This window comes from Carcharodon carcharias, chromosome 1 (assembly GCF_017639515.1).
Source record: "Carcharodon carcharias isolate sCarCar2 chromosome 1, sCarCar2.pri, whole genome shotgun sequence".
Lineage (NCBI taxonomy): Eukaryota > Metazoa > Chordata > Chondrichthyes > Lamniformes > Lamnidae > Carcharodon > Carcharodon carcharias.
In genome coordinates, this window is record NC_054467.1 from 30546698 (window position 1) to 30560781 (window position 14084).

Genomic DNA, 14084 nt, shown 5'->3' on the forward strand with positions numbered 1-14084 from the left:
CTACTCTTTATGCAAAAAAAAAAATGCCTTCTAACATCACCCCTGAACAGCCTAGCTTTAATTTTAAGGTTATGCCCCCTTGTTCTGGGCTCTCCCACCTGAGAAATTAGTTTCTCTCTATCCGGCTCCTTTGATCTTCTTAAATGCATGAATTAGATCACCCTTGAATCTTTTATAGATAAGGGATCACAAACCTATGCAACCTTTCCTCATGATTTAACCTTTTTAGTCTCAGTATCAGTGGTGAATTGGCACTGTACCCAATCCAAGGCCAATAAATCCTTCCTGCAGTGCGGTGCCCCAGAACTGAATGCAGCACTCGACCAGACAGGGTTTAACCAAAGCTGCTGGATCATAACTTCCAACTCTTTATATTCCAGCCCTCTTTATATTCAGGCCAAAATTCTGTTCACCTTTTCAATTAGATTACGTACCTGTTCACTAGCTTTTAGTTATTTCTGAACTTGGGCCCCTAGACCTCACTTCCCAATCACAGTTCCTAGCTTTTCACAATTTAGAACATATTCTGATCTATCTTTCTTTGATTCAAAGTGGATGACCTTACACATCCCTAACATTTAATTCCATCCGCCACAGTTTTGACCACTCACTTAATCCATCTATGTCCCTTTGCAACTTCTTGCTCCCATCTACATTATTTACTGTGCTATCTAACTCACTGTCAATAGGTACCTTAGATATATGGCTCTCTTGTCCTTCGTACAAATAATTTAGAAATGCAGTGAAAAGCTGCGACCTCAGTACAGATCTCTGGGGATCACCACATGCCGCCAATTTGAGTACATACCGATTATCCCTACTCTCTGTCTTCTACCTTCGAACCAATTCCCTATTGAGCCAATAGGTTGCTTCCAATTCCACGTGCTCTCATTTTTTGTTAATAGTCTTTTATGCGGAACTGTAACCAAATCATTTGTCAAAATGTTGGGTAATGTGATTGTGCAGTTCTGCAGCCAAGTGCAGCAGGCACTTAAAATGAATGTCTTCTGAAAGTCCATATAAATAATCCTCCCCTGTCTACCACATTAGTTATCTCCTCAGAAAATTCAACAAGTTTCATTAGACATGATTTTACAAAACTATGCTGCATTCTCTGATCAGCTCATAACTGTCCATGTGCTCAGTTACTCTGTCCACAGCATCAGATTCTTCTTGTAGCTGACATTAGATCGATAATTCCCTAGCTCAGGTCTCTTTACCCATTCAAATAACTAAGTGAGATTGGCAATTTTCCAATCCAAGTGGAAAATTCCCTGTTTTGGAAGAGTTTCGAAAGATCATGACTAAAGCATTAACAATATCCTCACCTAATTCTTTTAATGCTCTGTAGTGGAAACCATCAGGTCCTGGATATTTGCTTATCTTTAATCTCATTAGTTTCACCAACAATAATTTTTTTATTTATAGCGAATCTAGTTAATTCCTGCCCTTGACATTACTGGTAAAAATAGCTATTTGCAATTACTTCCATTTCCTGATTTCCGATCACGGCATCGAGTGTGTCTATCAGGAAGGGGCCCACATTACTCTGAACCACCCTCTTAATATATTGGTGAAAACTTTTTATGTTTAAACTCCTGGTGTGTACTAAGCTGGGGCATACCACTGTCCTCACTGTATTAAAGAGTGGAAACAAAATCAATACAGTTCCAACTCAAAAGATCTGAGCCTCTAATTGCAAGGGGAGGGGGGTCTTCTCCTGATTCCCTGCCATAACTTTAGTGGAAACCCTGGAGAAACAGGGTAAACGTCCATTCACTGCATTTTTATGGGTTTTCCACTGAAATTACAGCAGAAGATCAGAAGAACGACTGTGGATATTTGCTATCCAACAATCCCTGCCAAAAAGTCTTTTGCTGACATTGGGCCCAGCATTGATTTTCCACATGATCGAGCAGCTGCTGAGAATCATTATCAAGGGCTCATACAAAAAGAATGGACACAGGAATGAGGTACCAGCAGCCATTAGACAACACGTCAGCATGAATTGTTGTCTTCAGGATAGGAAAGGGAAAGCAGGGAACATCAAAGGAAAAAAATTGAACAGAAAATGGAAATACCCTCATTAAAACAGTGCTTCCAAAACTGTTTCTGCCGTGACCTGATTTTAATGCTTCACACTTGGTGCAACCCCATAGTGAAAATTGTGGGGTGGTAGGGGCAGGCGGGAAGCATATTTGTTGAGCAGGGTGGGGTTCAAACAACGGGGATACAGGCACAAAAAACAACTGAGACACCTACCATTTTGCAGGGTCTGTTGGTGTCAGTGATTAGGGCTTAGAGCACATTGGGCTAGGCCACACTCCCAGGCAAAATAAATCACCCACGTTTAATTGGGTCTTGCAGCCAATCCCAGGACTGTCAAATCTGAGTTTCTGCTCCACAGTTGCTATTGCTGCCTTGGAGCTCGTGACCCCAATTGCTTGTCCTGTGACCCCACTAGGCATCGCAGCCCCACCATTTGGGAACCCCTGATCTAAAAAGTGTGATCAATGGAATATTTATTGTGATCAATAACTCCAAATGTGTGCAGTTAACTCGCTTATAAAACTATTAAATCTAAATCATCCAGATCATGTCAACTAGTAAACTGAACACAACAACTGTGCTTCCTGGGGATCACAGCGTGTACAAGGTCCACAAATATATCCATCAACTACAGACTTAGAGCAGTCAACCAAGACTGGTCGTTATAGTTAAAAAGAATTTCACTGTTGAAGGCGGTGGGGGGGGGGCATTGTTGGAAGGTGGTGGTGGATAATAGCATAGCAACAGTAGTACTTTAAACACTGGTGGCAACCAGGCTGTTCATCATGGCTGTTCCTGCCAGAATTTTACTGGGAAACAAATGGAAACGAGATGAAATAAATTGCTGTTTGGCAAAAAGCATAAAAGAAATGCTTGCTAGATACAGTACAGTTTGAAAGCAAAAAGACTCCAAAATTACACCATGGCATACAAGCGTACCAATGTTTGACACTTTTGGCTGGAATTCCACCCTTGGCTATTTGAGCTGAGGTTTCAATACATTCAGAATAAACAGAGCAACACCTCCGCTGAGAAAGGAAATTCAGATTGATGTGGTAAGCATTTTCTACGTTCATATTCTGCAGCCAGGATCTTTAGCAGTGAGGCTTTAAGCATACATAAACAAGCAGTGGAATATGGTGGTAAAAGCAAAATACTGCGGATGCTAGAAACCTGAAACAAAAACAGAAAATTCTGGAAAAACTCAGCAGAGCTCTGAAGACAGGTAATACGGACTCAAAACGTTAATTCTGTTTCTCTCTCCACAGATGCTGCCAGACCTGCTGAGTTGTTGTGGAATATGGTCGGATTACTTTGTTCTTTTGAATGTACATTTTATTAAGCAGGTGCCAAAATAACCACTAACCCCCAAACACCTTAATTTCCTCCTTTCCTCTTGCCGAAGGAGATGGTTCATGCCGTCAGGCAGTTTTGTAATCATTATATTTTGTCTTTATTTCCATCCATTGTTCCACCTTTTAGCCTATTTCAAACCTCTCCCCCCACCCCACCCACACTAGGGCCATCTGTCACTTGCTCGTCCTGCTTTCTACCCTTAATGTCACCATTAGCACATTCCTTAGCTAATATCACCACCGTCAACACCCCTTTGTCCTTTTGTCTGTGACATCTTTGGCAATCTCTTCTTTGCCTCCATCTATCACTGGCCCCCGATCTAGCTCCACCTGTCCCACCACCACCACCCCCCCTCAACCAGCTTATATTTCACCACATTTCTATATTTCCTTAGTTCTGTTGAAGTGTCATACGGACTCGAAACGTTAACTGTGTTCCTCTCCGCAGATGCTGTCAGACCTGCTGAGTTTTTCCAGCTATTTTTATTTTTGTTTCAGATTACCAGCAGCCGCAGTATTTTGCCTTTCTCATATTTTGTCTTATTTTGTTTGCTTATTGCTCTTGTGAAACACCTTGATACGTTAAAGGTGCTATATAAATACAAATTGTTGCACATCAACCAATTGGCCTTTCATTATGTGTAAGTCTACAAATCAGGGGGTGGTGGGGGATGGGGGATAGGGGAGTGAGGGGTGGGGGGGCTGAGAGGATAATCACAATACTGTTTTTTTCTCTCCATACCTGATATTTATTCGTGCAATTCCGAGCTGCTCAGGAGCAGGTATCTGAGCTAATTTCCCATCCTTATCCCAGGAGTGCTGAGGCTAATTGTAACAGATCAAATATCATCTGACTGAGACCAGCTGATGCAGGGTCATCTGCAGATCAAAGTTGGGTCCTCACTGATCTATACAGCTTGGTTCCGCAGACCACGCATTTACCAATTGACCCATACAGGCCAGCTAAACAGTGGGGATAATTACATGTAAAATAGTATTGCACTGATTTTTTTCGTATCAGTTTAGTGGGAATTTTTACTTGTCTAAAGCATGTTTGAAAACTGCCAATTATATCATGTGAGGTGCCTTACTGAAAAAGCCCTTAGCAGGAAAGGAGTATTAAATTCACAGATCTGTTTTGGGTTGCTGTGATTCCACTGATGAGTGAGTCATTGTGTTAGTGTTAACATTTAGTTTCACAGTTCCCCAGAAAGCTAAAACAATTTGAATACTTTGGGCAAATACCGTATGTGAAATGATTCATTTGATAAAGAGGCGATTCTGCAAATAATGGAAGAAAGATCACAGGGAGCAGCTGCTTGAATTCCTGATAGGTGCTCCCAGTGACTCAGTGTTGGGAACACGATTTGGTAAAAATAAGCATCAAGATGAAGAAGTAAGCTGACGTCAGACACCTCCTTTTTATGTAGGGTTCAGAGACAGGTATCAAATCATACATTCCCACTAACTACTTTCCAGAATGTTTCATTGGCTTCCATGTTTAAAACAGCATTCAGAGGAGCACACTTTGATAAAATAAGTCAGATGACTTACTTGTATAGTGGTGATCCACACTGCACAGGGACCCTTAGAGGTGATGGGAAGAGATCACTGAGCAACGTGCTAAAGGGCTGCCTTTTTCTTTATTTTGAATTGGTGTTGGCCTCAGGGAGTGTGCTGGGAGGTGGGGGAATGGGGGCTGCTGGGAGGTGGAAAATCAGGTGGGATTGTTTGGAGTGGTGTGTCTGTCGTTCATTGCATTTTACCAGCGGTGGGGAAGGTGGTGCTTGGTCCATCCGCTCAGAGGCCAAATGAGGGCATTTAAGGGCCACTTAAAGACCTCTGCCTATCACCACAGTGGCAGGGGGCCCTCCACCACATGGGGAGACCACCAGGTATACCCTAGCAGCCTCTCTGCAGGCTGGGGGTGGGGTGGGGGGGGGTGGGACGTGGGGGCAATCAGGCACACTGTGGCCCATGGAGCCCCCCCCCCTCCCGCCACCACCCCAAGTGACAAGGGCTGCCTCTGCAACAACAAACACCCGGCCCTCACCAACCATCAAACATGCTGCTGCCTGACTGGCCCCAGTGACCCTGGTTCACTCACATTCCGGGTCCTGCTCCATCACTGCTGCTCCTGCCTGGGTGCAGTCCCATACCTGGTGGCTCTGCTTGGACTGAGCAGTCTTCCGATTGGCTCGCAGCTCTTGGGGGGTAGGTTAGGGTAGCGTGAATTCCAACCTTAAAGGGACGGAAGCACCCACACCAGGCAGTTAATTGCCTGCTGCAGGTAAAATCACTTCGGGGCTCCCATAACTGACCGAAGAGGGGATAGCCTGTGATTTTCTGGCCTGTGGATAGGGCCACCACTTCCCTCTAAAATCCTGGCCTAACAAGGTGCCGGTGAGGGAAGGGAGTCTTCTGTACAGGACTCCAGGAAGGGCCTCAAACTATCAAGCTAAGGTTGACCCTCACTTGCTGTGGCTGGTCATGCTTTCCCATTTTTTTTGTGATGTTGATGTGGAAGTTTTTCACAGTAGTTGGAAGCTGCTCACAGTAAAAGTCTGTGCGCACTGTGAGAGCTCCTTGCACCTCGGGGAAGGAGCACAGCAGGTATATGAATGAGTTTGGGAGGATATAATTGTGATTTTTAATTGGAGGACCAGGCTATTGAACTATCAAACTAGTTAGTGAAGAATGAACCTACAGTATATTCATCACCTTCACCAGCCCTCTCAAAAAAAAACATTTTAACTGTGCTTGAATTTCATAGTTTGATTTAATACTGTTTCACTTAGACCATCTGGAAGCTGGGCCTTTGAGTATAAGTACAGTAATTGTAAAGACATCAGAGATTCTTTGCAACATTCTATTTCTTTTCCAATATAAGCATTGCCTAAGTGGCATGATTATACATTGGGAAAGAGCTAGAGACTGATCATAACATGATTCATTTGGAATTAAACAGTAGAATGATAATTCTTGAAGGCATTTTCTCTGACTCTGTCTGCACATTGCCTTAATTTCAAACTACAACCAGCTTGAACAAATTTAAACAAAATCCTTTTTATACAGTTTATAAAAAGTGCAAAATTCAGGAAGCTAGAAAAGGAAATCCATTACTGAAAATAACTCACTTCTAAAACATTGTTTGGGCTTCCCTGATGTTTTAGGCACTTTGTGATACCCAATTCAGCCACAGACTAGGAAACCCCATGGTCTGATCCTTTGTCTGAACTGAGTTAGATGATCTCATTTAGGGTAGTACTCCCTGTTCTACAGTGGCCTCAATGCCTCCGGGCTGGGAAGAGAAAAACTTCAGCTAGGGTTTTCACTTCTTATCATCAGGCGTGTTTGTTTGTCATGGCTGCCTGTGAGATGTCAGTGCAGCATTTGTCCAAATAGCAATCAAACTTCCAAATGCAATTAATTGAATAAAGTGCTTTGGAAAGTTTTTGTATGAAATATGCTACACGTAACTCAAGCATTCTGTTTTTAATTCTGGTTCGCTGCTGCAAAGTACATACAATTGGACATCAGGCACTCAATGCCCTTCCAATACTCACTGGTTTTACATCAGTAAAGTAGCAACTTGTGCAGAGTATCAGAAGGGTATAGGTGCCTCTCAAACTGTACTCTAACTGAGCCACATCCTTCAAGGCAAGGATGGAGCAACAGGCATAATAACTCTTCCAACTGCTGTTGAATTTAACAAACATATGGTGATAATCAAGGCCATTCCATGCTGTGGGGAACCAATGCTACAATTGTGGCTTTCACAGAAAATTCATTGAGTTTAATAAAAAAAATCAATTCATTCATCACTATAAGGGAATAAATGGGGTAAAGTACATTGTTTAGCCCACATGGCAACACACTCCTCAATCTTCTTCCTGGGTCCAAGCTTTGTTATGCTTCTGCTGCTCTCCTGCAATATCCAACATGCCAGCGCCTGAGTAGGCTTTCCAATCAGGCAATTTCAAGAACTAAGCCTACTTAACAGTTCTCTAATACAACATCATAATACCAACCAGTTGTGCCAAACACCAGGGGCACATCATTCCTAGGTCCATGCTGTGCCATCAGCAGGGCCTCACAAGAAGCAGCGTCTTATTGGAAAACCAAAAGTGGTTTGCCTGTGATTTTCTGTCCACTGCCATTAACAAGAGGAAAACTGCAAGCAAAGCATCTAAGATATTCCAATAAGTCACTCGCTGCATGTGAGGTCTTGCCCCCCCCACCACCTCCCCGCCACCACCGTGGTACAGGCCCTTGCAAATGTCAGCTAACCACTTGATTGCAAGGGTTTTGCAATCGAGCTATTCTTCACTTGATGCCTGTATGCATATACTTTCCATTAGGGGTTGGAATGGTATTTCCTCTCCAGTCCACGGGAACTGAGGGCAATTGTACCCAACTGAAGTGTAAACCACACAATTGATGTATGCACAGGCTGCTGAACATTTATTTATGAAGTGAAGGCTACTGCCTGGTTAAAGCCTGTTCCATTTATTCTGTAAATATAACCTATGACCTTTATGGGATCTTAATGTACTTGCTGGTTAGTTTAATAACACAAGCTCAATCTCACAGGGCAAACTACGCATTTCACTTGTAAATGCTTAAGATGGAGTTAATAATTGACAGGCTTACCTTGGTACTGGCTGACCTGTTGAACAGGATATGGATTCCTGTGCTGGTCCTTGCACTGTGGATGTGGTCTGGGGAGATGCCTTTGCATCTGGTCGTGTTGTTGTTGCTGTAACTGCTGCTGCTGATAGAAGGAAAACAAGCTCATTAATTCTGCCATTAGGGGTCGTAGGGAAACCAATACTACAATTATACTATTATAGTCACTACAATCGTAGTGACCAGAGCAATGGTTACAATCTCCAGTGAAGCAGTAAAGCGTCTTCAATATATTTTTTAAACACTTTCTCCACCTTTTAAAAAAATTCTTTCCTAGACAGTCGTTAAAAAAGTTACTTGATTTTTCTAGCCCCCACGTAATAGTTCCCCTTTCCAAACCAAGTGTTATATATGTGGCCTACAAAACCACAGGAAAGTGAGGAGAACATAGGTGTCAGAACCTAGCTGGAACAAAACAAACATACAGTATCACACTTGAGCTGAAATCTACTGAGATTTGGCATTGCTATTGTACAACTTCCTTCACTTGTACTTGAGTGAGACCTCTAGCAGTGGTGGTTCCAGGGCTGTGGCATTCCACCATCTGCAGTGTGACTGTGAGCTAGCATCAATTCACCCCCTCAGTCAAGAACTTGTTATTAATGCTTACTAATCTTTTCAGTGAAGTTGATTTCAGACAAACTATATAAACTGTAAGGCAACTGCAAATGTTTTCTCAAGTGTTGAAATGCAGTAAGAGTTCACACTGTACTGTTAGGAAATAGAGATAGCTCAAGTAAGTTCTACTTGTATTTGTGGGCGTTAGGAATTAGTTTTAGTTTTGAAGTTTAAGTTTGATTTGTATTTCTGTATGTGTGTGTTAAGAAAGGTCAAATGAAGTTTTAGTTTCACTTTAAAAGGCTGCTTGCATTTCTAATGAGACGTTTACGAGCCTTATAAAGTGAAAGTAAACACACAAGAGTGGGAAGCACAATGCTGTTGCCTAGCAACAGGGGCCCAGATAGGCAGGTTCCTCCCACACACACACACACTGAAGGAGAAAGACAGCAGTTTGTTTTGGAAGCTGTTTGAGTTCAGTTGGTTTGAAGGCAGCCATGAAGCAGGAGCAGCCTAAAAGGTGACATATAGCAAGTTCCAAGCTAAGAAAAACCCCAAAAGTCCAAGGAAGTGGAAGAAGAGAAAGTCCAAAGAAGACCGTCTAGTTAAAGGAAGGTCAGGAACCTGGGAAAAATCCTGTTGAGTGAGGAGCAGAGAGAAAGGCTCAAAGGTTCAGAATTAAAGTGAGAACAGCTTGCAAGAAGCAAGAAGGTTCAAAGAGACAACTGAAGGTCTGTAATTCTTTGCTATGGGCATGTGCAGCAGTGGTGTATTGTTAAGGCCGAGTTGGTGAGAGAGAGTGCATAAAAGACAACTTGAGTGCACGTGATGACCCAGGAAAGAGGAACATCAGAAGGAGAGTTTGAAACCCTGGAAGTGAACCCTTGTGGAAGGTGTCTGGGTGAAAATGTCAGTTTGGGAGAAGATTCCAAGGTGAGGTCCTGGAGAGAGGAGAATGGAATCCCTTGTATGAAGGATGGAATTCAGTGAGACTGCTTGGCTCACAGTGTGACTAGCATCTGGATGGAGCTGAGGAGAGATCCAAAGCATCTGTCTGAGGTGGCAGCTGTCACTTGGTTTCAGAGTGTGGTGTGTCTGACCACAGGGTATCATAGGTTTACATGGACTATGTACTTAACTGTGAACATTAGAGTATAAGAAAACTTTTGTAACTTGAGTTATCCTTACAAATCTGTATACATCTGTAAAGGTATAGTTGTGGGCGAAGGAGTATTGTAATATAGTTCATCTTTTCTTGTTGAATAAATGTTTTATTCTTTTGTTAAAAGTTCATCAGCTGACTCCTGTGCCTCTGTTCAGTAGCAACTCTCCACGTATCTACACAAACAAAAGTTAGGATCCATCAAGCTGGGTTCCATCTAGGATCAGGCTTGTCTAGGGGTAACCTCAGCTGTGGATCATAACATGTACCTTTAGTAGGGTAGGTGGAGGAATGGTGCGAGACACCACCATTGTCATTTCTCCAACTGATCTGCCAATTCTGGCCACAGTTACAGCCGGAGACCAGGAGCACCCCTTTGGAACTTCCAGGCCAAAGCATTTTACGCAAGCGTTTTCCTGTCTATTCACTTCTCACCCTCAAAACTTGTTCACTTGTTCTCTGAAGGTGGTGTCTTGAGCTGAGATACGGCTCACGTGAGTTTCAAGGCTGATCCAGTATAGTTTGAGTTGACAGGCTATTCAGTCAACTGACTCCGTGAGCCAGTACGGAATGGAGGGGGAATGGCAAAAAAAAATAGCGCTGGTGGCCTGCATGCCAGTCTGCCGTTTCCAATTCTGACCCTGTTGACATTCCTGAGGACCTGTTGGGTAGGATGGGGGCGGGGGGGGGGTGGGTGAGGAGAAGCAGAGAGGAGGGTGCAGGAGATGGGTATTGTGACTGAACTAATAATCCAGAGGCCCAGACTATTGCACTGGGGATATAGGTTCAAATCCCACCGGTGCAGCTGGTGGAATTTAAATTCAGTCAATTAAAAAATCTGGAATTGGAAAGCTAGTCTCAGTAATGGTGACCATGAAACTATCATCGATTGTCATAAAAACCCATCTGGTTCACTAATGTTCTTTAGGGAAGGAAATCTGCCATCCTTACCTGGTCTGGCCTACATGTGACTCCAGGCCCACAGCAATGTGGTTGAGTCCTTAACTGCCCTCTGAAATGGCCTAGCAAGCCATTCAGTTCAAGGGCAGTTAGGGATGGGCAAAAAAAGGTTGGCCTTGCCATTGACACCCACATCCCATAAAAGAATAAAGAAAAAAAGCGAAGTGGCCCGCCTTGTTAATTGGGCACAACAAGGTCATGATGGAGCTCATTAACAGCTCGCCCTCTGACCGCCCTAGATATTTAAGGCAACAGGTGGCTGTTTGGAGGCCTCTGAAGCTGACCAGCTGCAATCTGGCAGGAACAGGGGTTGTAACGCTGAAACAGTTTTATTTAATGCAAAACAGTGAAAGTTTGGGCAAAGTACAATGGAGCAGTAAAGTTTGACTAACCAAACTTTTCCTACCTATCCCGGGTCCCAGCTCTCCATTTGCTCTGGCCACTCTGCCACATCAATGACTGCGCATTCAGGCCAGAACGTGGCCTAATTCCCTGGTGTCCCACCACCATTCCCACCTCCCTGGCCACTAATTGGGTGGCAGGCCTGTCACTAGGGTCTTTAAGACCCCCACCCCATATAAAAAAAAAAATCGCACTTCATGGCTCAGAGGAGACAGAGGCAGGTACACGGACCCAGAATCAAACCTGCCTCCCAATTCCCGCCTTCAACAGGAAAACCTGGCCCCATGTCTTCATCCAATGTACATGCGTGTGTGCTTTCCAGTGAGATTAGCTGCTTAGTGAAGAGGAGCAGTTACCCCCAGCCCCGGGAGACTGTAGCAGACTATAGCATTCATACCATGACTGCAGCTGAGGTCAGTCAACTCAGAGGTTGAACTTGGGAGCTCTCTGGCTTGCCTGCTGTCCTATCAGAAGAATGTGAAGCCCCTTTACAGCTTATTTCAATATAAATACACTAAAATTTCTTTGAACTCTGTTCAATCGTTAATCACTGGTGCTTACAATTGATTGGATGCATGTGTAGGCAGTTATAATGGACCCCACCACTGGCAAATTTACTGATATGGATTCTGCTTGAGATGCTGTATTTAGATAAAAGTGAGAATTCCCACTAACACACTAGGGTAGTTTTCATCTTTACCCCTGGGCAGTAACTCGTTGAGTGACTTACCCTCGCTTTATACAACCTGTCCAATCTTCATTCCATTGAAATGATATAAAAGACTGGTGATCTATCTGCCAGATTCCTGTCGAGGCAGTGAAGGTGAAAATCTACACCAATATAACTTGAGGAGCTTTTAAAGTTTTGAATGGGCCAGATTTTTGCTCCCAAGGTGGGTAGCTTGATTCGGGACATTTCCTGGCTCAGCACACTCGCCTTGGGAAAAAAGTACCCCAAATTGTGCAGTTTTTGCTTCAGTGGTGGGGTGTGTGTGTGTGTGTGTGTGTGTGTGTGTGTGTGTGTGTGTGTGTGTGTGTGTGTGTGTGTGTGTGTGTGTGAGTGAGTGGGGGGGCGTGGTGGAAGGGTGTGGATTGGTGGGTGGGGAGGGGGTGTGTGGAATGAAGTCAGGCCCATCAGCCCTGGACAGATTGGAGGCTTCAGGAGCTGCTGAATGCTAAGCTGGATTTGTTAAAAGGTCCACCTCGGTTCTCTGGGATTTCATCCCAGTTGTTTTGTTAAATATTAAGCTCACTAGCCTTCACCCTTCACACACCATCACCCCTGCACACCCACTCCCCATGCCCCATCCATGCCATCTTATGTCCCCCACCCATCCCAAGGCCCCCATGATAACTTAATATCAACGCATGACAACCCATGCCCCCCCCCAATCTTCCATGCCAACTCAACCAGTATCCACAATGGGCAGATCTCAGGAGTCATGCTGAGATGAAATAAAATAAAGATCTGAACATCTGTTACAGCGTTCTCTATAAGAAAAAAACATTGCTATTCATGAAAGCCCATTCAAAACTTTAAAAACTCCTCAAGTTAGTAATCCCTTATTAAAACAAACAGACATGTATTCATAACCTCACATCAAAGACAGCTAATCTTTTAATAATATCTTTGAGTTGCCAATCAAGCTGTGAACTTACAACACCGGCTAGAATAATTGTAGGTTCTGGAAAGCAGCCAACTATTAATAATGATAGCCCTTGGGGTAATGTTAACAAATAGCAACTGGAACGGCTAGAACAGATTTTTTTTTCAATTCCCACTGACATGGGCATGGTGTCTTTTTTTAATTTTTAAAGGGTTGGGGGTTTAAATAACTTGACAGCTTGATAGTTCTACATACCTAATCCATCCTTCACAAGCATTCCAACTCCTCCACAAGTTTGTGACACCCACCCTGCAGGATAAGGCCCATGCTACAGTGAAAATGGGGTCTGTGTGGACTCAGCACTGAGTTCAAATGGCCCAGGTTGGTGAATTCAGATTTCCCTTATATGTGAATCACACCCTGCCCCTTTATCTTACCAGTGAAAATGGAGTCTGTCAGAAATGGGGGTTGTGCTTATGGATCCCATCTGCCTTTTTTAAAGGTCTGCAGTGTATTCATGCACATCCTTTCTATTACAACGATTGCCTACGTCCACCTCTCTAACATCGCTTGCTTCTGCTCAAAATTCAGCCTACCTCTTGCTGAAATCTTCATTTATGCCTTTGTTAACTGCAGACCAGACGATTCCAATGGCTCAAACAACCTTTTATCCTCTACCTTCCATGAACTCGGCTTATGCAAAGCTTTTCTCACACTAAGTCCCACTCGCCTATCATGCCTGTCCTTGCTGTTTCCCAATACCTCAAATTTAAAATTCTCAACCTCATGCTGACACCCCTTCATGGTCTCGCCCCTTCACTTCCTCTGTTATCTGCCCCTGAATTCTCTGCAAGAGTTCTCTCAATTAACTTCAGTGGTGTCTGGTAGAACCCCTGCACACTATAACCTCTTGTGATTGCTCCCTCCCTTCACTCCACCGTTAACAGCCATACCTTCAGCTGGCTAGGTCTCATATTACTGGCACACTTTAACATTCAACTCTACGACCAAGATTTGGGCCACCCGCTCTTAACATCTCCTTCTTTAGCTTGGCACCCATTTTTTGATTACACCTCCATGAAGCACTTTGGATATCAGGGTGCTAAAATATATGCATATCATTATTGTTACCGTGGCGACATCAGCCCTGTCCACTTTACCGGCTTTCCACTTGTGTGAAATCAAACCGCACAGTTATAAGGTTGCTAGTGTAAGCCAGAGCAAATCAAGGATTCTGGTATCAGCCGCATGAAACAGTTGGAGTGCAGCCACCAGCCTGTGCACAGGACTGTAATCATACAG

General features: G+C 43.7%; 1 protein-coding gene across 1 annotated transcript in view; it reads right to left on the bottom strand.

The window, feature by feature from the left end:
* The window catches only part of maml3 (mastermind-like transcriptional coactivator 3), a 454633-nt gene that overhangs the window by 9520 nt on the left and 431029 nt on the right, over positions 1-14084 (bottom strand). The window contains exon 4 of the mRNA XM_041175296.1: positions 8058-8178. Coding sequence (XP_041031230.1) covers positions 8058-8178 — 121 coding nt within the window. The remainder of the gene's footprint in view (positions 1-8057; positions 8179-14084) is intronic.